Source organism: Equus przewalskii, chromosome 9 (genome assembly GCF_037783145.1).
Source record: "Equus przewalskii isolate Varuska chromosome 9, EquPr2, whole genome shotgun sequence".
NCBI lineage: Eukaryota > Metazoa > Chordata > Mammalia > Perissodactyla > Equidae > Equus > Equus przewalskii.
Genome location: NC_091839.1, coordinates 51254303 through 51281355, shown reverse-complemented (window position 1 = coordinate 51281355; position 27053 = coordinate 51254303). Strand labels below are relative to the sequence as shown.

At 33.4% G+C, this 27053-nt stretch overlaps 1 protein-coding gene across 1 annotated transcript in view; it reads left to right on the top strand.

Annotated features, from left to right (window-relative positions):
• ASCC3 (activating signal cointegrator 1 complex subunit 3) overlaps positions 1–27053 on the top strand; it is a 320801-nt gene that overhangs the window by 119319 nt on the left and 174429 nt on the right. Inside the window, exons 11-13 of the mRNA XM_008516619.2 lie at positions 9005–9169; positions 17213–17389; positions 20012–20083. Coding sequence (XP_008514841.1) covers positions 9005–9169; positions 17213–17389; positions 20012–20083 — 414 coding nt within the window. The remainder of the gene's footprint in view (positions 1–9004; positions 9170–17212; positions 17390–20011; positions 20084–27053) is intronic.

Genomic DNA, 27053 nt, shown 5'->3' with positions numbered 1-27053 from the left:
GGTGAGCCAGGGACCTGGGTTTGTGGAGCTGCAGGAGGGTACCTAGGGTGCCTGGTGCTGGATGGACCAGCTGTGGGGTCTGCAGTGAAGTTGGGCACCCACTTTCCTTTCCTTCTCCAAGTGGGGAAGGTATCTCTCTCTGCACTGGGCTGCCTGGGCTTAGAGGAGGGGTGATGAGGGAAAGGTGGATCTATCTTTCCTACCCTCCTCACTGTGTCTTCTCTTATTCCTCTGCTTCACCCATATGCTGTAATCCCTCACCTGGAATCCTTAGCTTTTGTGAAGTTAATTTTCGTGTTCAGATAGTTGTTCAAATTAATCTTTCTGAGGGGAGGGGACGAATGCTAGAAATTATTGTGCCGCCATTTTGCTGACATCACTCCCAGTTTCTCTTTTTCAACTGGGTGTCAAGAAAGCTTAGAACTGGGTTTTGTACTTAATCACAGATATTGTATTGGCTAGTCCTTTGGGCATATTTGCTTTTCTCCTTCTTTATCACTTTCCTCAGCCTCATTTTTAGTGTATACGAGTTTGTGTTAAGCTACTTCAAAGCCAATAACAGATAATTGTTGTTTGATCTCTTTTTCAGTGCAGTAAGTTTGTTAAGCTGTAGGAAATGGAAGGGAATGGAGGAAAAAATGCAGAAAAACATATAATTTCCCTTGGCTCTGCACTGTAGTCATACTGGTGCTCTATGTGTAGTTTCCACCCTGAGTTGCGGGCAGAGGCAGTGGCAGCTGCTTGAACAGGGTCAGCTGCTCCCTCAAAGGTGACCGCTGGATTTCCTAATGCTGTGTGAGAGATTTCACTTCTTTGCTGTGATTTCTCCTTAAAGTATAAGCTTCTAAACTTCTTGCCTTTATCTTTGTATTCTTAACCATAGACACATATCTGAAAACAGTGAGTGAGTGAGTGAATCACAAACTTTTATCAAGAAGCTCTCCTTTGGATAACTATAAATTGTGATTAAATAGTACACGCGTCCTGCCTTTGTTCTTTTTTTAAGTAAAATAGAAAGGATTCAAATAATAGAAATAGGTAAACAGTAAGGACAACTAATTTGCTTAATTGCAGTCATTTTCAGCAGCTCATATCCTGCCATAATTTGTTCATAAGATTTTAGAATCCTCCCTTAAAAATCTGACTCTTCTTCCCAATAGTAGATCCCAAGCAAACTTTTGATTAATTGTTCTTAAATCAGTAAAGTCTCTTAATATTGAATGTCTAAAATTAATTTGAAGAGATGAAATTGGTATTATTTTGGATTACTTTTGTGAAGAGCTGCAGAATGCATTTTCTTTAGCTCATCACATTTGAGGTTTCAGTAGTTTGATATTGCAATATGACATTTTAAAGTGTTTCATTTTAGTAAGAAATTGATTCTCAAACTGAGCTTTGCACATGTGACAGGAAAGAGGTGGTGACTGTCAAATGTTCAAACTCATACAAGAGATGATTTTTTTCCCCTACTTTCAAAGGCACATATACCAGTCTGATTTGAAAAAAACTGCTTTACAATAAACCAAAGAAATCCATTCTCTATGAGCCACATCCCAATTGAACAGAATAGGACTCACCGCAGGACAGGTTTCTGCCACAGATTAGTCACATGTCAAGAACCTTTCTTGATGAGTGAACAGAGGTTTGAGGAACTGTTGTTGGTTGTGTCAGACCCTTGCTCTATGAGACTTCAGAGGAATGCCGTCCTGAGGTATTATGTATAATCAGTTAGAATGCAAGATCTTTATGGCTTGTACACATGGCAATGTAAACAATTTTTGTATTTTCCTCTATTATGTGTAATTAGCTAAGTTTTAGGGTAACCAAGCATTGTATCCTTTACAAGCTTATGTTGAGGCTAGACTTCTGTATGTATGTTCTGGGATCGTTGGAAAGTGTTTTATATCCACAAAAAGAACTGCAAAGATAATTCTACTCCAGCTGTAAACACGTGTAGTCTAGAAAATATTTTTTTAATGTTCAATTTGGAATTGTGTATTACTTCCAGCACTCCGTGCTCTGATCCTTCAAAAGTTTTAAAATTTCTTATTGAATTATATGTTGTTTCTTTATTTGGTAAATGTTACGTATAAAATTTTAAATAAAAATAGTATCATAGAGATTTTTTTTTCTAATGTGAAAACACCAAGACACATTTCAGATTGCATTCTTTATGCTTTAGCTAATACTTTTGTACTTGAAGATTTTCCAATTAATTTTTATATTTTTATTTTATAATTGAAAGCTGTGGTCCTTGACATAAATGAATATGACTAGACACTTCAAAGGACTTTGTGCTTTACGTGTGTTAGTGCACACTCATGCATGTGAATTGATGGGAGAGGAGGGGACATAAAACATGTAGAAAAGGAAGTAGTTGGAACTAACTGATTTGTTGTAGTGTCCCAAGGGGCACGTATAATCTGCAAGATGTCAGATTCCCTTACAGGGGCTGTTACCATCCATCAAAACTGACATTTGTATAGCAGAGGTTAGTATAACTGTAATTGCATGTATGTTTATGGAATCTAAACTGTGTGACATTTTAGATTTAATCTTTAAATTAAAACATTCATATAATTTATAAGCTTGTGGTTGAGTGATTATGCATTTTAAAAGGAAGATGGACTTCCTGAATCCTGGAAACTGTTGCCTGATCTACATCTATAGCATTAGAATATGATTTGTAACGACTCCAGTCTGACTGTTTACAACACAGAAAATGTATTAAGCAAGGATTCTTGAATTTTGCTCTTTAGCTTGGTTAATAGAACCCTAACATTTTCAGCTAAATGTACAATATTTCATCAATTGTAAGACACATTTTTAAAAATGTATTTCATATTTTTTTTAACTTCTTAGTGACATATAAAATGATGGTGTGGCTTATATAATCAGTGGCTCCTGAGATTTGGTGAAATATGGTAATATACTCCTGGATTTTAATGAGTATATTTTGGTATTTTACCATTCTGGTTTCTAAAACAGTTATTTATATAATTAGTTTAAACAACTCTTTTTGAATTTTCTGCAGTCTAAGTACTGAAAATTTCAAAATCAATTTTAGATTATGAAAGCAAGAAAGTCTACTTTTATTTTTTAAATTTCTTGTATTCGTTTGATTTAACATTTTAAATCTAGTTTTAATTTATAGCCATCTGCCTCAAGGAAACAAACTGCTCCAACAGTCAGAATGATTTTAAAAAAATGTTTAAAATTCAGTATGATATCAATATAACTTGCATAACTACAATAGATATAACAGGATTTGTTAAACATAAAACAGACTACTTTTAGACATCGCAAGCATTTCTCTGTGTCTTTGGCTGGATATGTATTGCTGATAGTAATATAATTTCAGGACTGTATTTTTCTATATAGTGAATTAATTTATTGGTATTAGAAAGTTTTATGGACTGGACTATGTATGAAAATATGAATGTGAAAATACAATAAAAGGTTTTAAAGGTTTTTAAATAGAGAGCAACAAGAATAACATTAAGGAAATAAGGGATTATGAATTCTAAATTATGTGTCTAATTTTTCTTCATGGTTCAAAGATTTCCCATAATTATGTTGAACTTTCTTTTTAATCATAATGTTTAAGTGTGTATAGGATGCAGCAAAAGCAATTTTAAGAGCGAAATTTATAGTGATAAGCACCTACATTAAGAAAAATAGAAAGTTCACAGGTAAGTAACCTAACCCTTCAGCTGAAGGAACTAAAAAAAGAACAAATTAAGCCCAAAGTTAGCAGGAGGATGGAAATAACAAAGGTCAGAGCAGAAATAAATGAAATAGAGACCAGAAAACAATAGAAAGATCAACAAAACTAAGACGCAGTTTTTTGAAAAGGTACAAAAAAATTAACAAACCCTTAGCTAAACTGAGAAATAAGGTGAAGACTGAAGTAAATAAAATCAGTGAAAGGGGAGACATTACAACTGATACAACAGAAATATAAAGGATCATAAAAGACTACTATGAACAATTGTATGCCAAAAAATTGGATAACCTACAAGAAATGAGTAAATTCCTAGAAACGTAAAACCTACCAAGAATAAATCATGAAGAAATAGAAAATCTGAATAGGCCAATACATTACATTAATAGAATGAAAGATAAAAATCATACCTTAATAGGGGCAGAAAAATCATTTGACAAAATTCAACATCCTTTCATGATAAAAACTCTCAAAAAATTGGGTATAGAAGCAATGTTCTTCAACCTAATAAGGGCCATATATAACAAACCTACAACTAACCTCATACTCACCCGTGAAAGGTTTAAAGCTTTCCCGTTAAGATCAGGAACAAGACAAGGGTGCCCACTCTCACCATTCCTATTCAGTGTAGTACTGGAAGTCCTAGCCAGAGCAGTTAGGCAAGAAAAAGAAATACAGGGCATCCAAGCTGGAAAGGGAGAAGTAGAATGATCTCTGTTTGCAGAATATGATCTTACATATAGAAAATCTTAAAGATGTACCAAAAAACTATTAGAACTGACAACTTCAGTAAAATTGCAGGATGCAAAATTAACATGCAGAAATCAGTTGCATTTCTGTACACTAAGAATGAACTATCTGAAAATGAAATAAAACAATCCCATGTACAAAACATCAAAAACAATAAAATGCTTAAGAATAAATTTAACCAGGGAAGTAAAAGATCTATACACTGAAAACTATAAGACGCTAAGGAAAACGACTGAAGAAGACACACATAAATGGAAAGATTATATCATGTTCATGGATCAGAAGACTTAATATTGTGAAAATGTCCATACTAGCCAAAGCCATCTGTAGATTCAATGCATTTCATATCAAAATTCCAACAGCATTTTTCACAAAAATAGAAAAAACAATCCTAAAATTTGTATGAAACCACAAAAGACCCCAAATAGCTAACGCAGTTCCGAGAAAGAACAAAGCTGGAGTCATCACACTTTCTGACTGATTTCAAACTGTATGATAAAGCTATAGTAATCAAACAGTATGGTACTGGCACAAAAACAAACACATAGACCAATGGAACAGAATAGAGAGTCAAAAAATAAACCCACACATATACCATCAACTAATATTTGACAATTGAGCCAAAAATACTCAATTGGGAAAGGATAGTCTCTTCAATAAATGATGTGGGGAAAAGTGGATAACTATATGCAGAAGAATGAAAATGGCGGCCCAATTTATGCCACTCACAAAAATTAGCTCACCATGGATTAAAGAGTTAAATGTAAGACCAAAACTGTGAAGCTGCTTCAAGAAAACTGCTTGACATTGGTCTTGGGAGTGATTGTTTTGGATATGACACCAAAAGCACATGCAGCAAAAGCAAAAATAAACAAATGGGACTACATCAAACAAAAAAGCTTCTGCATAGCCAAAGAAACAATCTGCAAAATGAAAAGGCAACCTACCAAATGGGAGAAAATATTGTCAAACCATACATTTGATAAAAAGTTAATACCCAAAATATATAAGGAACTCATATAGCTGAATTGCAAAAAAAAAAATCCAATTGAAAAATGGGCAGAGGGCGTGAATAGACATTTTTCCAAAGAAGACATACAGATGGCCACCAGGTACATGCAAAGATGCTCAACATCACTAATCATCAGGGAAATGCAAATTATAACTACAGTGAGATATCACCTTACACCTGTTAGAATGGCTATTATCCAAAAGGAGATAAATGTTGGTGAGGATGTGGAGAAAGGGGAACTGTTGTGCACTGTTGAGGGGGAATGTAAATTTGTACTGCCACTTTGGAAAACCGTATGGAGGTTTCTTAAAAAATTAAAAGTAGGACTACCATATTATCCAGCAATCCTACTTCTGGGTATATATCCAAAGGAAATGAAATTACTATTTCAAAGAGATAGCTGTACTCCCATGTTCTTTGCAGCATTATTCATAATAGCTAAGACATGGAAACAACCTAAATGTCCATCAGTGGATGAATGGATAAAGAAAATCTGGTATATGTGTATAATGGAATATTATCCAGCCATAAAAAAAGAAGGAAATCTAGCCTTTTTTCACAACCTGGATGAATCTTGAGGGCATTATGCTATGTGAAATAAGTCAGATAGAGAAAGACAAATACTGTATGTTCTTACTTATATACGGAATATAAAAAAGCCAAACTGAGAGAAATGGAGAGTTAGAATGCTGGTTGCCCGGGGGTGGGGGGGTGGGGGATATGGGAGATGCTAGTCAGAGTGTACAAACTTCCTGTTATAAGATGAATGTGTTCTGGGGATCTAATGTACAGCATGGTAACTATAATTAACATTACTGTGTCATACCTGAAAGTTGTTACGAGAGTATACCATAAATGTTATCACCACACACACACAAAAGGTAATTGTGTGAGGGGGTGGAAGTGTTAACTAGCCTTACTGTGGTAATCATTTTGCAATGTATATGTGTATCAAGACATCACATTGTAGACCTTAAATTTACATATGTCACGTCGGTAATCTTTCAATGAAGCCATAAAAAAAAGGAAGGAGTGGTAAAGTGACTTCCCCTAGGTCACAATATTTTAAAAGGCAAAAGATAATAATATTAATGTTTACATGAATTACCAGATGAATTGGCAAGTCTTAGGTCTCTTTGGTTTTGCTTGTCAAATGGATGAGCCTTTTCTAGTTGAATACTCCAAATTTTTGGCACAATGGTGTTGTATAGCATCTCAACTATGCCATTTTTCCAGTGGACGGGCTAAAATTGGAACTGTTTGGAATAATGATTTTTGTACTCCTGAGGGGATAAGTACATGTATTAAGAGGAATTTAAGTTGACAGTAAAAATATTGACAGTTAACCCATGCCCTAATATAGAAGCAGATGGGAATGTCTTGCATGAATTCCAATTCATTAAGCAAATGTGACACTTTATTTTCTAGTCATTTTAGTTCAGGGAACTGAAGTAATTAAACAGTAATATACATGAACTGACTTCTCACAATGCTGAAAGTAAAGTACAGAATATAAAATGCTGGAATGGATTTTTAAGATTTGGCAGTTTTCTGGTATCTGAAAAATTTGGTATTACAATTTAATTGTTACCACATTATTATCTCTGAACTTTAATTATAAGAAAATATCGGCACAGTATTCTAAGTTCCCAGTGAGGTAGGTAGCCAAGCTTTGTATTTATTATTATAATTTAATAGTGTACTTTGTAGCTTTCTAACATTTACTAATACAGTCATACATCACTTAACAACCGGGATACAGTCTGAGAAATGCATCATTAGGCGATTTCGTTGTCATGTGAACATCATAGAGTATACTTACCCAAACCTAGATGGCACAGCTGAATACGCACCTAGGGTATATGCTACTAATTTTATAGGACCACCCTCGTATACGTGGTCTGTCATTGACAGAAACGTCGTTATGCGGCACAGTACTGTAATAAGTTTGCTCATTTTATATTTAATGTAATATGAATTTACAATTTAGGAGAATTGCTGGTTTTGAAAACAGGCATGTTTTTCAGGACTTTAATGAAAAGAGTTGTTAGTAAGTGATCCCTAGGTATATTTATAAGAATATATTTTGGGTTATTTTTAGTTTTTCATTTTTCAAAGTAGAAGTTCTGTTTAAATTTATTGTAATATAACAAATGTTGATTAATGCACAGTGAGTGTTTCAGCCCATTTTAGATCTTAAAATTCACTATACATCCTTTTATACTTAATCCCAATAGCATATTTTTTCTGTAAAATTTGATGTGATCTCGGCATTGCCATTTAGCTTTAGCAATTAACTAAATGGCTTTGGATTTGTAGTATTTCCCACTTTAGATATTAATTCCTTAATCTGTTTCATTGCAGTTTGCCAATTAATGTTCTGTCGAAGTACAACTGCTAAATTTTGTGGTTGCTTTAGTTCATTTCAAAATGATAGCAGTGATAAGTAATAATGCAACAGGCTGTATTGACAAGTTTGGATTGTGCATTTGTTAAAAATTTATATATCATTTGCAATCTAAAAAAAATAGGATTATCGTTCCCATAGGTGACTTCAAAACAGACATGAAGTGACATAAAAATGTTGAGAGAACAATCTGACCCCTGTCTCAGTTAAACTCTTCAAAGCACAGTTGAGTTGTGATTATCATCAGTTTCTGTAATTTGATAACGTGGTTAAGAGAAGCTTGGGGTTTGATTTTTACCTCACGGGTTCTTTGAATTATGCACCTATGGGCTTATTTTCTCATGCAATGTTACAATAGTAGAAGAGGTTACTAAGCTTGTCCTCTTTTTCTCTGCCTCAGTATGCTTTCAGAGGATACAAACAATTCAATATGTAAAAAGAATAGATTGCTTCTGTGAAGTTCAGATGAATACTGTGGGCCGGCCTCCTGCTCTCAATGCCCTGGGTCTCCAGTGACTCACTGTTTGGGTTCCAATTATGTGCCACTTATGCTGTAGTATATGTAGTAGTTTGTTGTATAAAGTACTGCATATGCTAGTTGATATTAAAAGGCAATTTTTAAAAACTATGCATCAGTAGTAAACTTTCCTCCAAATTTGGGTAGGTGTAAACAGGTGGCTATTACCAGAGTGGATTCTTGGTTTCTTTTTCATTTTCTTTTAACACTTTATTCACTTCTTTGTCTCTTTTCAAATAAAGGAACAAAGTTATCAGTTTATGCTAGTTTAAAAGATAATATCATTTGTTTTTTACGTCATAGGATGCTTTTTAAAAATCTCGTGCATTTTGTACACTTCACACTACAATTTGTTGACAGACTGCCTTCAATGTTTTAAATAATTGCTTAATATCATAACTTAAAGAAAAGTCCTCTTGAAGTGACCATTGTCTACAGAGAATTAGATTTCATTCTAGGATATTTTTAACACTTTTTACTTGTTCTTTATATAGGTGGCCAATCATATTTCTTTTTGAATGACACAGTCGAAATTTAAATAATCTGTGTGACTTTTTCCTCCTTTTAATTTGATTATCTCTTTTTGTCTTACAGATGCTTGTGACCACACCAGAAAAATGGGATGTAGTGACAAGAAAGAGTGTTGGGGATGTAGCCCTTTCCCAGATTGTAAAGCTCCTTATTCTGGATGAAGTTCACTTGCTGCATGAAGATAGAGGACCCGTATTAGAGAGCATAGTGGCCCGGACTCTACGGCAGGTAAGAGGATGTTATTTATCAGCTGATTTTGGAGGGATGAGTAAGTTTTTAAACTTAAATGTAGCATCCAAAGAAATATCAATATGTATTGTTCATGGGGATAAAGATAAGTTTAGTATGGAGAAACTTTTAACTATTTGATTTTCATATTAAAAGTACATATCTTTCTTCCTTCCAAGTCTTATTGTATTGAAGTCTCTTTAAATTAAGCAAAATAAGCACAGGAAAACTTCTATTCTAAACCTTTGTTGCAAAGCTGCAGGTGATATTAACTAAGCAGTATCAAGATATGGTAGAACATAGGAGAACATTAGTGATTTCGTCTACCTCTCTCCTCTCTGTGCCCAAGCTCTCCCCATTGAAAACATCTGTGATTTATATTTTTTCCAGTATACTAGATAAAATGAATTAGAGGGCTCTCAGGGACATGTTCACTTTTTACCACATAAATTAATAATATATATACACACATAGACAGACAGACATAAAATACAAACAGGTGAAATATTCAAAGCAGACACACAAAAATCAGAGATTTTAGCTAATATCCAACTTAAGAATAATTTCAAGGATAGAGGTCGTTGTGAGACAAGGGTGAAGCATGGATAAGCCTAAAACTGCCACCACCACTCTCCAGGTCCTTCCTTGCCCCACTGGATCTGCTCTGAACCAGATTTTATATATAAGGTCTCAAAAAGAAGCATGCAAGGCATCATTTACACAAAAGAGAGCCATTTGATCATGAAATGTTTTGATTTTATACTCTGATATTTACATAACTTAATGATACTGTTCGGGGAGCCCTGCCACATGGATCCACACATTCCAGGTTTATTTGCATTGAACCACCTAGAGAGACCACGACCATCAGCTAAAAACGTTGGAACGATAAGGACTTTCCTGCACTATGGAACTTTAGAGGTCAGGTAAATATCATTAGTTCTTTTGCCAGGAGGTCTGTCATTAGCATGTTTACAACAGCATTTGACTGGGACATCTGTCTTTATTGAGCGTTCCCAGTTGAAGGAGAAAATAGATTGCAGGGCTGCTGCTAATACTTTCTGCGTGTATGTACACAGACATGAACACAACATTTTATATCATATACACTTCGAAGCAATCATAAATTTATAAATTTTTTGTAGATTATAAATGTATAATAGTATAATTTTCTGTATATAGTTTATAAATATAAGCTATTTAACTATATTATATACTATATTATAGGTTTGTTTATTATATATAATTATATAAATTATATAAATATATCATATAGAGGAATATATACTGTATTGCATGTAATGTAGATATATAATATGTGAATATAGAAAATGTTAATCCGTCCTACACATTGCCATCTCCATAATACAAATTCCAATTATATAGTTTGTCACTACTGTGCTCAAAAACCTTTGATGATTTGCTGTTTGCTATCTTAAGAAAAATGTTCAAATTCTTTCGCTGGACATTAAAAACTATTGAAGCCTGATCTATTCGTCTAATTTTAACTTCTCCGTATTCCTTAGCTACGATAGGCTCCAGCCACACAAAACTATTTGTTCCTTCCCCACTTCCTTTCCACTACCATTGACCCTTGTTCAGAGATGAAACTGATCTTAAGTTGGAGTGTATTCTTGGTTATGAGATATTAAGGGTTATAAATACAAAATGATATATCTTTATCACCCCACACATCCGTCTGTTGAAAACCTTCTGTCCTTTTGAATCTACCAAATATCACTTCTTCTGTGAAGTGTTTCCTGGTTCACCACTCAGAGGAATTACATCTTTTCTGCATTCCTTCTCTATTCCCTTTCTTTGCATATTTTTAGTGCTTATCACAGTCTTCCTTATAATTTCATAACTTGCTACAGTTAATCCTGTCTTACTCTGTATCCTTTACTACAGTTTAATCTCCTTGACAGAAGGGTCTATGTAATTCTTCTCATATTTCCAGTGTACTAGTGCAATGCTCGTAACTATTTTTAGTAAAAAAGCGAAGTTCCTGTTTTTATTTGTTCCTTGTGATTACCAGATGTTCCCAGTAGATGGCAGTGTTTCACACAGCACTTCAACATTCACAACTAACCTAGAAGCACCGTAGGGATCTATTCTACCGCAGTGTAGATTCTGTTCAGGTTCTGAAATTGCATGTTGGTTTTAAGGACTAAATTCACAACACACTTGGCATGATTGAGAAAAATTTGGACAAGAGAAAAGTGCAACAAAGGCCAAATCTGTTGTATTTAACAACAATCAACTAATGTTAGTTGTCTTCTTAGTTTATTTTCAGTGTGTAGGGAGACTTTGTCTGAAGTTAGGTTTGTGTGAGAGAAAAGTCATAAAAATTTACTGCCTAGTTTTTGGGCTAATGATAAAGAGGAAGCTGCAAAATATTTTTTTATAGTTGTCAACAGTTAATCATTTTTAGATGAATATGTATAGTATATAGAGCTTCAAGGTTTGGCTTAGGACATAAAGTTCCAAGTTCTCCTTATATAAAAGAAAGTATTTCTCATACAGGCTTATCTATATTGAGAATGATAGAATTATATTTTTAGATTAAAAAAATTATGGTTGTTTTAAAATGGATTTTTAGCTGAAAAATATCTCTGGCGTTTGCAGGGTATCATGTATCAACATGAAACGACTTTAAAAATATATTCAATAACTTTTGTGTTGTCAATAATGATTTTAAAGCCAAAAATCACTTTTATTTCCTTTGAAATCATCGCTGGTAGTAAGCAGAACTATTTAACTATATAAAATTAAATATATAAAAATTATATATAATATAAACCTATAACTAAAATCATCACTCTAATCACTATAAAGAATTATAATCACAACATGTAAAGGAGATTTATTGAATAGGTATGGTTATCATTTCCCCTTATTTAGGGTTCCTTGGTTTTGGTTGGGTTGGGTTGGGGTTTTTGCTGATATCCGTAAGATTTCTTTAGTGAAAGTAAATTCATGGTACAATGTTGTATATGTATTTGTACTTTAATTTTCATCCATCTCTATCATTTTTCAATCCTCCCTCTTTATGCTTCTGCAAATATTCTCTGTTATGTATGAATCAGTGTCTTATTTGGAACTGTGTCCCCATTTCATAAAGGTTAGGTCCTCAGCCAGTGTTGGTGGATGGACGATTCTGGCAGTATTCATATTACTCATGTTAGACTACTTTGCTTATATCCATCGAGTCTTCTAGACTGAACAAACTATCAACAGCTTCCTCAGAAAACTGCTATGAAGTTGTTGATTGCAGCATCATGGGATCATAATGCTTTATTTTAATTACTCAGTGAATAGATGTTTTTGGCTATCCCTTGGTTTTATCGTTCTAGGTATATTACATTGTAATCAGAAAATATGGCCCATATTATTTATAGTTTATGGAATTTACTGAGTTTTTTGTGACCTAATAATACATTTAATTGTTACAAAGTTCTTAATGTACATTAAGAACTATTTAATGTAAATTCCCATGTGTATTTTTAATTATTGTGGGTACAGAGGTCTATTATGTATCTCCTGAAACAAGCTTGTGAATTCTAGCCTACAGTCTTACATACTAGGACTCTCAAATTGACGTCTAAATACATCTGTTTCCACTCTCTCTCATTCATCTTCTTTCTGCTCAGCTTATTCCAATCTTACAGTCTTTGCTCTCGCTATTAACCCCTGCTATAGAAAGCCGTTCGCTCATGATCCTCTCCCATGTTAACCCCTTTGCAATTACCGTTCTTTACTTTACTCACAGCCCTTATTGATATTGATACCTGAAATTACCTAGTTTGTTTATGAATTTATGATTGTCTCTCCCCCACTAAAATGTCAGCTCCTTGAATATAAAGTCACTGTTTTGTTTTTATTTCACAGTGCCCCCAAAAGTGCATTTAGGTACACAATTAATATCTGTTGACTGATTAGTAGAATGATTGACAAAATCTTCTATGACTTTACTTAAAATGTTACCCTTTTAAAATTTTTAAATGTTATTTTTCCTTCTTCGTAAGAAAGAATAAATTTTGTTTTCTCACTTTCCTGACTACCTGTCGTGATTTATCTTGTGTTTTTCTTGAATCCTTTCTAGTAATAATGAGTATCAAATCAGAAGATACTTTGTCCCTTTTTTCTTTCCTGACTTTGTGAAAGCAGTTTTATGAAGTACTCACTAACAGTCAATGGATGAACAATAAATTAACAACATGTAGTTTCAAAGTCTTATTGAATTATTTTCTAGATAATATCACCTAAAGGTAAAACCTTTTCTGTTAAAAGCAAAAGCGTATTTTGAAAATTCACTTATTTATTTTCTCATTTTTTTCATTTTTCTTCTATAAACTTAGCTAATTTATATAATCTTTTATGGAATCCATTGAATTCTAAATTTTATGGAGCAAATGGATCTGTTTCTTCAACTAGTCTGTAACTTTGCTGGACAAATGTTTATATTGGCTTAGTACATAATAATCTCAGTTGTTTTTTGAGGGGTTTGTTCATTTGTTTATTTTTAGGTCCATACAGATACCTTTATTTGAAAGGAAGATTAATTTACAAGTTGTAGTTTTCATTCTTTTAAACAGGTGTTAAGAATCATCTAAGGAGCTGTATATGTATATCTCATAGGTAGTGTTTTATTTATTCCTCAAATAGGCCCAGATATAACCCAAAATATGAGTAAGTAGATTTATTTTTGTCCTACTTACAAATGAGTTTGGAAGTTCCAGGGCCACATGTTCTGCTCGTGCCTGTGAGCAACACTTTTGCCAGGGAGTGTGCCCAGACATTTGGACTTGCCCCACCTGCGTATGTGCTGTATTGCAGTATCCAGGGAGAAATCCAGCATTGCACACTGCTCTCTTAGGTACAGTAACTTGAGGATACCCACATGGTACAGGCATGTTTTGACTAAAATTAGATATACATAAGAGGGACATAAAAAAACTGAAGAGAGAATTAAAATACTTACCCAGGTGTCTTTCCGTGAATCCCCTCATTTTACTTATGGTAGCAAGAAGGTGAGAATGACTTAAACATTCTTAGATTTAAAAAAGTAATAATATTGTGTAGCCTTTTATTAAAGATTGGAAATCTTTTTATATGCATTCTCTCATAAGGGAGTTTAGTCTTAGGTTAATTAACTTGCCAAATTCATTCCAAGTCATGTATACTTTTAAAAATCACGTCAGAAGTTTTCAAACTTTTTTCCAGGTAAGAAACCCTCTTTAAAATCAGACTTTTACCTGGAAGCCTAGTATATGAAAATATAAAAGCAGGGGCCGGCCTGGTGGCACAGTGGTTAAGTTCACACGTTCTGCCTCAGTGGCCCGGGGTTCACCAGTTTGGATCCCGGGTGCGGACATGGCACCACTTGGCAAGCCATACTGTGGCAGGCATCCCACATATAAAGTAGAGGAAGATGGGCATGGATGTTAGCTCAGGGCCAGTCTTCCTCAGCAAAAAGAGGAGGATTGGCAGCAGTTAGCTCAGGGCTAATCTTCCTAAAACAACAACAATAACAACAACAACTACTACAAAATGTGAAAGCAGATGGGATATGAAAACACAGACACGGGGACGTGGGGCTGCAGAATGCCACCTGTACTAGGGCTTAGGTGTGAGAGGGCCTGGACTGTAGCATGCTGATCATATAAATTATTCCCTATAGCAACATTTTGCATCCTAATTTAAAATGAGAAGTTTGTGTGTGATTAAAATGATACTTTCTTTTGGCAAATGCAAACTTCCTGTATTGCTAATGTAGAGAATTTGAATAATATAATTAATGTGGTAAAATGGTAAAGCATATAGAATTGTATAACCTACAAGTAGATAAATTATGTTCATCTCAGGTCTCCATGGTACATTTTCTCAAAGCAGAAATTGAAAAGACCATTGTCTTTATTGAATACAACAGGAATTTAAAAATAAGTTCTATATGATGAACAAAACTGTATATATAGATACACACACACATATATATGTATATGTAGATATAGATGTATATACACATATATGTATACACACATGTATACATACATTTTACACTTTTCTATTTGTAAAATGAGGATTTATAAACCACCCACTTAAAAGGAAAGAAGAATCTCCTGCCACTTAGCCGTCAGTAAGTCATCACAGAAGGCAGGGAGGGAAGGAGGCAGGGACAACACTCTTTTTGGAAATAATGAAAGCTAGTTATAGTTTAGGGTAAGAATTATACTCTAAAAGGAAACAGGAAGGGAGGGACTAAAATAAGTTAATCATTAAATTTTGAATGTTAGATAATCTTAAACAGAATGTTCTAAAGAAAACAATGGAAAAAATAAAGTTGAAAACATAAAATCAAATACAAAATAGGAAAACAGTAGAATTAGTAATATTTTTATTTTTATTTTTTATTTATTTTTTTTAATTTTAATTTTTTTCGGCTGTACATCATATTTCAAATTCTGTATTTTTAAAAAAAGCTAAGTAAAATAAACTTCTAACAAGTCTAATCACAAATAAATAGAAAACCTATGAATAAACAAAATTAGAGATAACTTTTACAAAATATTTAGAAACTTAAAAAGATGAGAATACTGGAAACTGTCATCACAGAATTAGACCTGAAAACATTATTGAGAATTAGATACTGTTGAATGCTCGTGAGCAGTAAGGAGTTCCTTGGCATGAGAGATCTCATGGTCATTTCTACATTTCTCACCACGTCTTCTGTCACCTCCCTTTTCCGATTCATACCGCTAGTCTTGCTAAATGGCGTACCCTAAACTCACCACTCTTTTTGGCCTACCTGCCCCTCTGCTGTTCTCTGAGCTTGGAACGCCAAGAGCCGTCACCTCAGCATGCCTGCCCTGCCTCACCCACTTTTCGTTAGTGCCCTCTCTTCATTGTTCGCACGGTTTTTAGAAGGTGCTACTACTAATAGGACACATCACAGTGTTTTCTGTGATTATTATGTATGGACTCTAAGTCTCTGCTCTACTGGCACTGGGCCTGACATTAAGAGCTTAATAAGTGATTGGTGAACAAATTAATCAATGATATCAGCAGTGTTTAGAAACAAAATTAGAACATTAAACTGTACCAGTGAACACAAATAATGTGGCTTAATACATTTTGTGAGTGATTTGTAATTTTTTCTCAAGTTTTGGCTATTGTTCTGTACAATCAAACTCTCCCTTATACTGCTGTTTTGTTATAAATATGAAATTATCTGAATCTAAAGTGCTTAATGATAACTTGTCTAACAGTCTGGAAAACTTTTTCCTTGTGATGATGGAATAGTTAGTTGTGTTTTAGTTCTTAAGAATTCATCCATTTTACTGATCTGCTCCAATTGTATGTTACTGTGATGTAGTAAAAGGAATACTTTGTGAGAGGTAAGGAATTATAGATTAAGTAAGCAGTCTATAGTAAGGAAAGGAAGATACTCAGTTTATAAACGGGTCCTCAAGAATTTTGAAAAATTTTAGTTCCCTGTAAATAATTTTTCAGTAAATATATTTATACATAGTTTCAAATGTTTGTGTCATACAGTTGTATCATGTTAAATTTAAATTTGTAAAACACTAGAAGTGTATAACTTAATTATTTTAGACTTTTGTGTTTTTGTGTTTGAAGTGAATTTGAAATTATTGAACTTCACAATAAATAGCATGTATTTTTAACACCTGAAATTATAAATCGGTAAAACTTACACTAAAACCTAAGCCATGTCACTTACCTTATTACATTTTTAGGAAAAAAAAAAAAAGAAGAAAACATTTAACTAATGGGATTTTCCAGTTCAGGAAATCTAATAAAATTACATTTTTAATTATTTTATATCATCCCAGATACCAGGTGTAGGCCAGTTTCCTTTCATATTATCTGTCTTTTAGACTATATGTTTTTATTCTGTATTTCTTTGGGGATCTTGTTTTCTTGTGAATGATTCATACTTTATATTTACTAATATTTATTTTAAACTTAGGAAAAGTCCATATGGGTTGAATCTACCTCATTCATTAACTAAAATAACCCCTATAGGTTGAATCCACACAGAGTATGATAAGGATTCTTGGACTCTCTGCAACCTTACCTAACTACCTCGATGTTGCTACGTTTTTACACGTTAATCCCTGCATTGGACTTTTCTACTTTGATGGCCGTTTTCGACCAGTTCCTCTTGGACAGACATTTCTGGGGGTTAAAAGTGCAAATAAGGTAAATACTCATTTTAATAATTATTCTTCTGTTTTCTAAAAATATTTTTGTTGATGTATTGTTTAATACTTGTTTGGGATTAGAGACTGCAGAAGACCATTTCACTAGCTTTGCAAATATAACAGCCTAGACAAGATCAAGCTCACTTTCTTACTGTATGTAGTAGAGTAATTCCTCCTCCAAAAAGTTGCTTGTAATAGTTTCATTGTTATTATTAATGTATGTTTTGTATTCTCAGCTAAGAATACAAGTTATATATAAGAATATAAGTTTCAGAAAGTTATTTTGGTATGATTGAAGACCAATGTGAATAATAAAAGGCTCTCAGTAAACCAGTAATATATATTTTGATATATTATTCACCTAAAATAAATAATATATGCAATTGAAAAATAATTTTAGGGTAGCAATTATTGAGAGGTGTTCTGTTTAACTTATGACTCTTTATAATTACCATATTAATTATATATATGTGGCATTTCTGAAATTCTTTATAATGCTTTAGAAAGTTTATCTGATTCCTTAAATAATATTACCATGTACCATATATACTATTTGGGTGCTTATTTTAGACTTTTATAATATTATGAAGGAATACTTTGTGTAACATTTATACATTTATTGTTCTGTTTAATGACATTTTTTTTTCCTCTTGAAGTAATAGCTTTAGGAGGACATTCACAGGCCATATGATCTCTTAATCAAAGAAAACAAGATGGAATCATGTGTTACTATGTCAATCTTGATCTTTAATAAATTACGTTACTTCTGGTCTAAAAACAATTTTATTAGTAAAATAGGGCCATTTTAACCATTCATTATTATAAATAAAATACTCAGTCGAAAAATAGCAGAAGCGACTGTCGCTACAACAGTTAATATGCTTCTCTGTGTTACATGAAAGTAAGCTATCTTTAGAATTGGAGGGAGCCATTTCAGACCTGTGCACGAAAGGGTAATTCCTGATATGGCCATAGTTATCATCTGCATATTTTGCCTTCATTAATTGTTTCAAGTGCTTTTCAATATGACTTGCTGCTTGTTTTTATTCAGTCATGTATTAATATATATATTTGATTATTTTTATTTTAATGTATCATTAGGGCAGGTGTAGAGCTGTTTATAGCTTTAGATTGGTCTTTCAGCTTTATAATTTAAATGATAGCAGATGGTTATCACAGAAGACATAGAGAAGAAAATTTTTTCAGATGCTTGCCAGCCATCTTAAACCTTGTTTTCTTTTAATTTTTTCATACAAATTGGTCAATCACTTAAAACTAATTAAATTCAAACATGGTATATTAGCATTATAATCATAAAAGGAATGGTATTAGATGATGAACCATCATAATTGTTTTGAAAGGTTTAGAAATTTGGCAAAAATTGGCAAATTTTAAATCCCCACTTTTACATATCTTACATAGTGTAGGTAGTAAAGTAATTGTATATATAAGTTATAAATACAGATTTTTGTCTTACTAAAATGTATTATTTTTATACTCAGCCAAAATATACAGTTGGTAACTGTTAAGCATTTCCCCAGGGTATCTTTTAATATATTTTCTAACCAGTCGTTACTTTGTCATTTCTTATAAAAAGAAATCCTTGTAGGTTTCTCAGAGTTTCATTCAGAAACTCATGATGTGATTCAGTTGTTATGAAAGAACCTGGGAAAATGATGTACATGACATGTCTAATTTGAAATAATGGACTTGGCCAGAACTCAACCCAAAATACGCTGAAAAGATTTGTGGCAGTTTTATTTGGAGGAGTTGTTTTTTGAATCGTTAATGGGGAGTAAATTATCTTGTGATTGTTTCATCCTACTTAGTCGGTGTAAATCATAGAGGTTCCAGAATATTAAGGCGTTTACCTTATTATAACCGAACAGATCTAAATCATAGTCATTTTAGATGTATGTGGCATTTTCATTCCCTCTAAACTCTTAATAACTGTTAAGTAGAGAGATCCAGGCTGTCACATGTCTACTCCTTTGGATTAACCACCTTGCCATTTTTGCTTGGAATCTTTCTCATGATTAATTGGGAAAATGAGACTGCTTCTTAGTTCATGAATTTGATGTTAAATTTCCAATTAATCTGAAATATGTTTCTGTAGAAAAATGTCTGCCCCTCTCCATATACGTTGCAGAAATACTGTGTTTCGTTAGATTTCAGCTTTATATACCATGACATCCTACTGGTAGTATTCCGGTGATGTTGAGAATTTAACAGGAAAGCTCTATAGTTTATAGAATGAAATAGAAGAAAAACAGTCTGAAGAGTGGGCTTCTCTGAGGAAGCAGAGAAAACAACTTGAAAAATTATTCTAAAATATCTATAACTAGTATATTATCCTTAAAATTACCGTCTTTAAAAAACTTGGCACTCATTGAAAGTTAGTACTCTGAAAGTATTGTATAATATATTTTATTTGTACTTTTTAATTACATTGTGTTTGTTCCTTATTGGATTGTTATATTTGTGTTGCTTTTGTTGTTTCTGCATTCTAGCTAGTCAGAAAGTAAAAAAAAAGATGCATTGTTAATTTACAAAGTTTTGTTTGTGGTTAGAAAGTTTATAATTGTTTCATTTGATATTTTTATGTTTTTAAAACTTTAAGGTGCAACAATTGAATAACATGGATGAAGTATGCTATGAAAGTGTTTTGAAGCAAGTAAAGGCTGGACACCAGGTACGCTTTATTTTAGCCTATTTTCAGAGGTTGCTTAGTGATTAAAATGGTTAATTTTTCTTGAATTTTAAGATAATGACTCAGAGGTTTTGTTTCTTAATTTTTGTAGCCCAATGGGTAACTGTATACATCGTAAAATATTCATAGATAATATTATCATCCTGATATTGATAGGTCATGCTCTTTTGTTTGCCATTTTTATTAAATAGAGAAGGATTTCATCCTTTACATTTCTGGGTTTTTAAAAAATTTTTTTTAAAATCCTTTTCTCCCACCTCAAAAGTTTTAATTTGTATTTTTTCACATAATGTAAAAATTTTGTGTTATATTATTCTTCCTGTTTTCACAAAGTAGTATCATTTGAAATATATATGTTTTTTGCTTTATGGTGTTTAAAAATTAAGCAGTTTTTCTTGTAAATTCCATTGTCCAAAATGCTCCAGTCCAGATTGTTAAAGAAAATGTGGAAGGAGAACAATTGCTTCCATACAACTTAATCATTGTCCAATTGTACATGGTTCTTTGGAGCTCTATTTTATTTTGATTTTTTTTCCCCTATGTTGTAAGCCTTTTATGACATGTAAAATGAGATATTTTCTGGTCCTTTGCTATTTAAATTCATTTTAAGAGCAGTGGAATCCTATTTTTTCAAACTAAATATTGTTTGGGGCCCCAATATATAAAACAAAACAAATATATATATATGTATATATATATATATATAAAATTTATATATAAAATATATAAAACAAAATTCAAAGATGAATTAGACTTGAGAGCATGGAACACTGCCTACTGAGCATCCTTGATGCATTTTGCCCCTTTTGAAGAAATAGTTTTAAAATCAGTTTTCTAACTAATCTCAAGAGAATGTCCTTAGTTTTAAGAATAATTTTTAAGGAAAAAAGACATAATTAGATTGTATAATATTAGTGGCTTTCCTTTCCTAGTGATTAGTAAATGCTTGACACTGGTAAAATTATCTTACATTTATTATCTTCGTCAGAAGCTAGGAAACTTTTTCTGTAAAGGTCCAGATAGTAAATATTTTAGGCTTTGTGGGCCTTATATTCTGTGTTGCAGCTACTCAACCCTGCTGTTGTAGCGTGAAAGCAGCCATTGACAGTATATGATCAATTATGTTGTTCCGTTAAAACTTTATTTACAAAAGCGGGCAACAACTGCATTTGGCTTTCAGGCTATAATTTGCCAACCTCTGTTCTAGATTGCCTCATGAAATTTATTTGTAGTGAATGCCTGATGATCCAAAAATGCTAACTAGAGAAACTTTTGACAGCATTTCACAGAAAATCCTGAAAGAAAGAAATATCCTGTATAGCCACCAATGTTTGTACCTTCTTTGTAAAAGAACAGGATAATTCAGTGTAATTAGGTAGATGTTACCACCATGGACATCTATTTCCAACTTTTATGTTACAGAAGATATATACTACAGTCATGCGTTGCTTAACAACGGGGATAAATTCTGAGAAATGCGTCGTTAGGCGATTCGTTGTTGTGCAAACATCATGGAATATGCTTACACAAACCTAAATGGTATAGCCTACTACACACATAGGCTATATTGTACTAATCTTATGGAACCACCATCGTATATGTGTCCATCGTTGACTGAAACATTATGTGGTGTATGAATGTATATTACGGGCGAGGGAATGTAGCTGTGGAGTCTGTAAAATCTATTTGTGTATGCTGTGTTATAAAATGTTCAGTAAATATTTAAATGTTTTCTCCATTAAATTTTTTAAAAATAGACTTTATTTTTTAGAGCAGTTTTGGATTCAGAGCAAAACTGAGCGGAAAGGAGAGAGTTCTCATACACCTGCCCCCGCACACTCACAGCTTCCTCTATTATCAACATCCCACACCAGAGTGGTACATCTGTTTCAGTCGATGAGCCTACGTTGGCATGTCAATATCACCTAAAGTCCATGGTTTACATTAGGGTTCACTCTTGGTGTTGTACATTCTGTGGGTTTGGACAAATTATAATGGCGTATATCCACCATTATAGTGTCATACAGAATAATTTCACTTCAGTGAAAAATGACTGTGCTCAGCATATTCATTCTTTTTTCTCCTTAACCCCTGGTGACTACTGATCTTTTTACTGTCTCTGTAGTTCTGCCTTTTCCAGAATGTCATATAGTTGGAATCATACAGTATGTAGCCTTTTCAGGTTGGCTGCTTTTACAATAGGTATTTGAGGTTTCTCCATGTCTTTCCAAGGCTTGATAGCTTATTCTTTTTAGCATTGAATAATGTTCCACTGTCCAGATGTACTAGTTTATCCATTTGCTTACTGAAGGAAATCTTGGTTGCTGTTAAGTTTTGGCAGTTATGAATAAAGCTACTATAAACATTTGTGTACAGGTTTTGCCTGGACATAAGTTTTCAGCTCTTTTGGGGGAATATCAAGGAGTGTGATAGCTGGATCATGTGGTAAGAGGATGTTTATTTTTGTAAGAAACTACTAAACTGTGTTCCAAAGTAGCTGTACCATTTTACATTACCACCAACAGTGAATGAGAGTTCTTCTTGCTCCACAGCCTCAATAGCATTTGGTGTATTTTGGATTTTGGCCTTTCTAAGAGAGGTGTGTAGTGGTATCTCGTCGTTTCAACGTGTGTTTCCCTAATGACATATGATGTTGAGCATCTTTTCATATGCTTGTTTGCCGTCTGTCTGTCTTTGGTGAGGTGTCCAGATTTTTTGCTCATTTTCAGATCAGATTGTTCATTTTCTTATTGTTGGGTTTTAAGAGTTCTTTGTATATTTTGGATAGAAGTCTTTTGTCAGATATGTCTTTTGCAAAACTTTCTCTCAGTCTGTGGCTTGTCTTCTCATTCTCTCCATAGCATCTTTTGCAGAGCAGAAGTTTTTTAATTTTAATGAAGCACAACTTATCAATTATTTCTTTCATGGATCGTGCCTTTGGTGTTGTATCTAAAAAGGCATCACCATACCTAAGGTCATGTAGATTTTCACCTGTGTTATCTTCTAGGAGTTTTATGGTTTTGTATTTTACACTTAGGTCTGTGATCCATTTTGAGTTAAATTTTGGAAGGGTGTAAAGTCTGCGTCTAGATTTGTTTTTTTTGCATGTAGTTGTCAGTGTTCCAGCAGCATTTGTTGAAAAGACTGTCTTTGCTCCATTTTATTATCTTTCCTCCCTTGTCGAAGATCAGTTGGCTGTACTTGTGTGGGCTTATTTCTGGGCTCTGTTCTTTTTCATTGATCTGTTTGGCTATTCTTTAGCCCATGTCACAGTGTTTTGATTACTGTAGCTTTACCATCAGTGTTGGAGTCCGGTAGTGTCAGTCTGCAACTTTGTTCTTCTTCAGCGTTGTGTTGGCTATTCTGGGTTTCCATTTAATTTTGAACTGTAAGTTAATAACATTTTTTTTCAGAATTTTTAATTGTGATGGGATTTGTTCACAGCATCACCGAAGAACTTTTTCTAATCTGTGATAGACTTCATTATAAATGCGAACCTTTAAAGATTTTTCCTCTTTTTAAATAATGGAAATTAAAAGGTAAATACTTTACTAAGTATGGAACATATAAATAGACATTTTATATTTTGACTCTAGTCAGGAAAACGCTTAGTACTCCTTTTGTAATTGAATAGCCTTGCCAGTATTATGAAAATACTTAAGAAGCCGCTGGTAGGAATGTTACTGTGTTGCCCCTAGAATTAAGGAAATTAAAATAATCATTTTTCTTCTGTCACATTAAGTTAGCACTTAATGACCAGCTAAGTGGGAATTTGGTACATTACTGTGAAATATAGGATTGCTTCTCATTGAAGTAAATAACTTTTTTAGGATAAAAACAAACAGTTTTGTGAACTTTTTCTTAGACTGATAAATACATATATCCATATATAAACATACACAGTTGCAAATACTAATATAAGTAAATAGTAACTAACTACTATATGCCATTACTGCCAGTACTACAGCAATTATGAGGCCTTAACAATGACAGGTCATTCATCTTTGTAGCATTATAGTCTTTATCATGCTGTTTATAATTGTTCTTTAAGTGTATTTATTATCCTACTCCAGCCTTTTTTCTCCATATAATCTTACATTATAAAATATTTCTTTACAAAATAGAATGCAGTCTTACCCTAAGTGTTGGGGAAAGTAGCAGTTGTATCTTCTATTGTAGGTAGGTAAAAATCCAAGTAAATGTTGCAACCACCACAGTATGACAACTGACGGCCAAGTGGTGTGGTTCCCCACCGGGGAAACGAACCCAGGAACCTGGGCTACAGCAGTGAAAGCGCTGAGTCTTGATCACCAGGGATATATTGTATATACAGTTTTATATTCACTGTTTTCCTTAATGAATACTAAACATTTTTCATTGTTTCTATGTGGTCATCACAATTTTGATGTCTGTAAGAGAGAAAAGGGAGTTTTTATTCTGGTTCTACGTTTCAGATGCCAGGTCAGTCTCTTTGGACTTTTAAGCTTTCTAATCCTCTGAAATAAGCATTATTATCTCTTTTCGTTGAAAGAGAGAGTGAATTTAAGACATGTTAAGCAGCTTCCCAAGGTCATAGAGCTAGGGCAGCACCAGGATTGAAATGCAAGTCTTTGTTGATAAAGCCCACAGCATCTTCAGAACCTCATAATGCCCCTGTGCCATGAAGCTGACATTGGCTGTTCCTCTGTTATGGATATTCCTCCATTATTGAGTGCTTTCAGTGTTGACAATTTTCTCTTACTAAAGATAATGCTACGTAGTGATCATCCTTCTGCCTGTTCTTTTTTCCGTTGAAACATTTACTTAGGATAAATGTCCTAAAATGGAATTATGGCTCAAATGGCCACATTTTATAGTCTGCCACGTGATCCTATAATACATTCCGAATGGGTTATAACGTTTCATTTTCATAGCCAACCTACATAAGATTTTATAAAATTTATAAAATTAAGCTGTGTTCTTCTGAATAGTTTTATCAATGTAGTGTGATTTGAGGTTATGATCTGAGGTGTTTGCCTTTTTGAATTTGTTTTACGGTCTTAAGGCATGTAAGACAGAGTAGTGTCATACCAGTAAAATTTTTTCTTAATTAGCAACTGTTACCTGTAAATCATGATTATAAAAACACGTGTTTTGCATACCATACTGTTCATGCTTTGCTTTGAGTGTAGACTCACTTTCAGTTAGAAAAAACTGTTCTTCTCTGTGTTTTTGCTTCATACTGTGATCCTGTGGTCTTTGGCCTCCATAATTGTATTTTAAAATGTGGTTTAAATATGACTAATATAAAAGAGACTGAGAAAAAAAGAGTTTAAACAGATTTAACCCTTGGGTACACCAAAAAGCAAAAATGAGGGGGCAAAAATCACTGCTAATTGTACCACCCAGAGATAGTTTCTGTTGGTGTGTATCTTTCCATTTATTAAAATGCATTTTATTTCCTTAATTTCCCGTCTTTTTTTCTCAGTTATTCCTGTAGTTTCTCTAATCTGTTGTATATTCCCCTGCCCCAAAATATGACAGAACCATAAATGAAAAATAACATTAAAATGTAAATAAACAGATTAAAGATGTCATATTTAAACAATTTAATCAATGTGTTCTATGCAATGTTGTCCTTTTAGGTTTTGTGTTCCAGTAGGATAGGTCCTATTAGGTAAGATTTAGGTTATAAGGAAATATTTGATGGTCAAGTTCCTGGTGTAGTGTCTTGTGCATGGGGACTCTGGTAAATAGAATTTGTGATGAATTGCCTCATCTTCAAAGACTTAACATCCTTAGTGAGATGGGGTGATGGGAAATATGAAATGCATCAGGACTGTGACCCACTGGTTGATGTTTGCCTCTAGTATTGCTAGTGTTACGAATGCCCAGGCCAGTGCCTTCAGGTGATTGGTGCTGAGTCGTTAAGGCCACGCCCTAGTCTTTTACATTAATGTAATCATCTCAAGTTAAGAGCTCTTTGCAACATAATTTGAGAACAAAGCTTTATGGTTCTCATTTCTTTAAATTATCTATATTATGTGTGTAACTTTGGGAAGGGTGCCCAAAACTAAAATCTTTTCCTGTTTTAGTCTTTTCAAAAGGATCATTCTGTCTGTTTAACTCTTTTATTTGCAAATTGCTCTGACAAGTACTGTTTGGCCTGTAAGTTCATTTAGTTTGATAAGTGGCAGCTTCTGCTGATTGCCTTTGGAATATGTCCAGAAACAAAATTACAGTGTGGATGCTTGGAAAAGAGGACTACTACACAGTCCTTTGATTTCGGAAGCTGAGGTAGGTACCTATTTCAACAAGGCTAGCAATCCTTAATTTAATCCATCACCAAAGAATTGCTACTTCACAGAAGTCTGATTGCTGAAGCTCATATGGAAGTTTGTTTTTAGGGGCTTAGAACCCCTCACTGGATTATTTTTCCTTTTTTTTAATCTTCTTGAGGAAATACCTTTACTTACTGTGGTCCTCTGCTTTTAATAGAAGGTGAACAAAGAGCTTCCCAATAGAGTAGAGTTTCTGAGTTGTTTTTTCCCCTCATAATTGAGGTTGAATATAATTTTATCCCAGTCACTGGCGGTCTTTGTATAAGGTTCCAAGTGATAAATTTCAGCCAATGAATTTGTATGTATCCATCTGTCAGAAAATGAAAAATATACGATTCAACAATCTTTTTACCTTATTATCTAAAAAACTGACAGCCAAATTAACTCTCCAATTATATTATTCTGTCTAACTCTCATGACTGAAAGGTCTAACTATATGTGCTTCATTCTAAGAGACTCTAATGTTTGAATGTTTTGTTGTACATATAAGTACAGTAAATTTGTATATCTGTGTATGTGTATCTATGTAGATATATGTAGAGAGAGGGAGAGACAGAGCTTTGCTTCTGGAATTCAGTTATAGTTATAACTAACTGCACATTAGTGCATTGTTATTAAACAGCCAACTACAT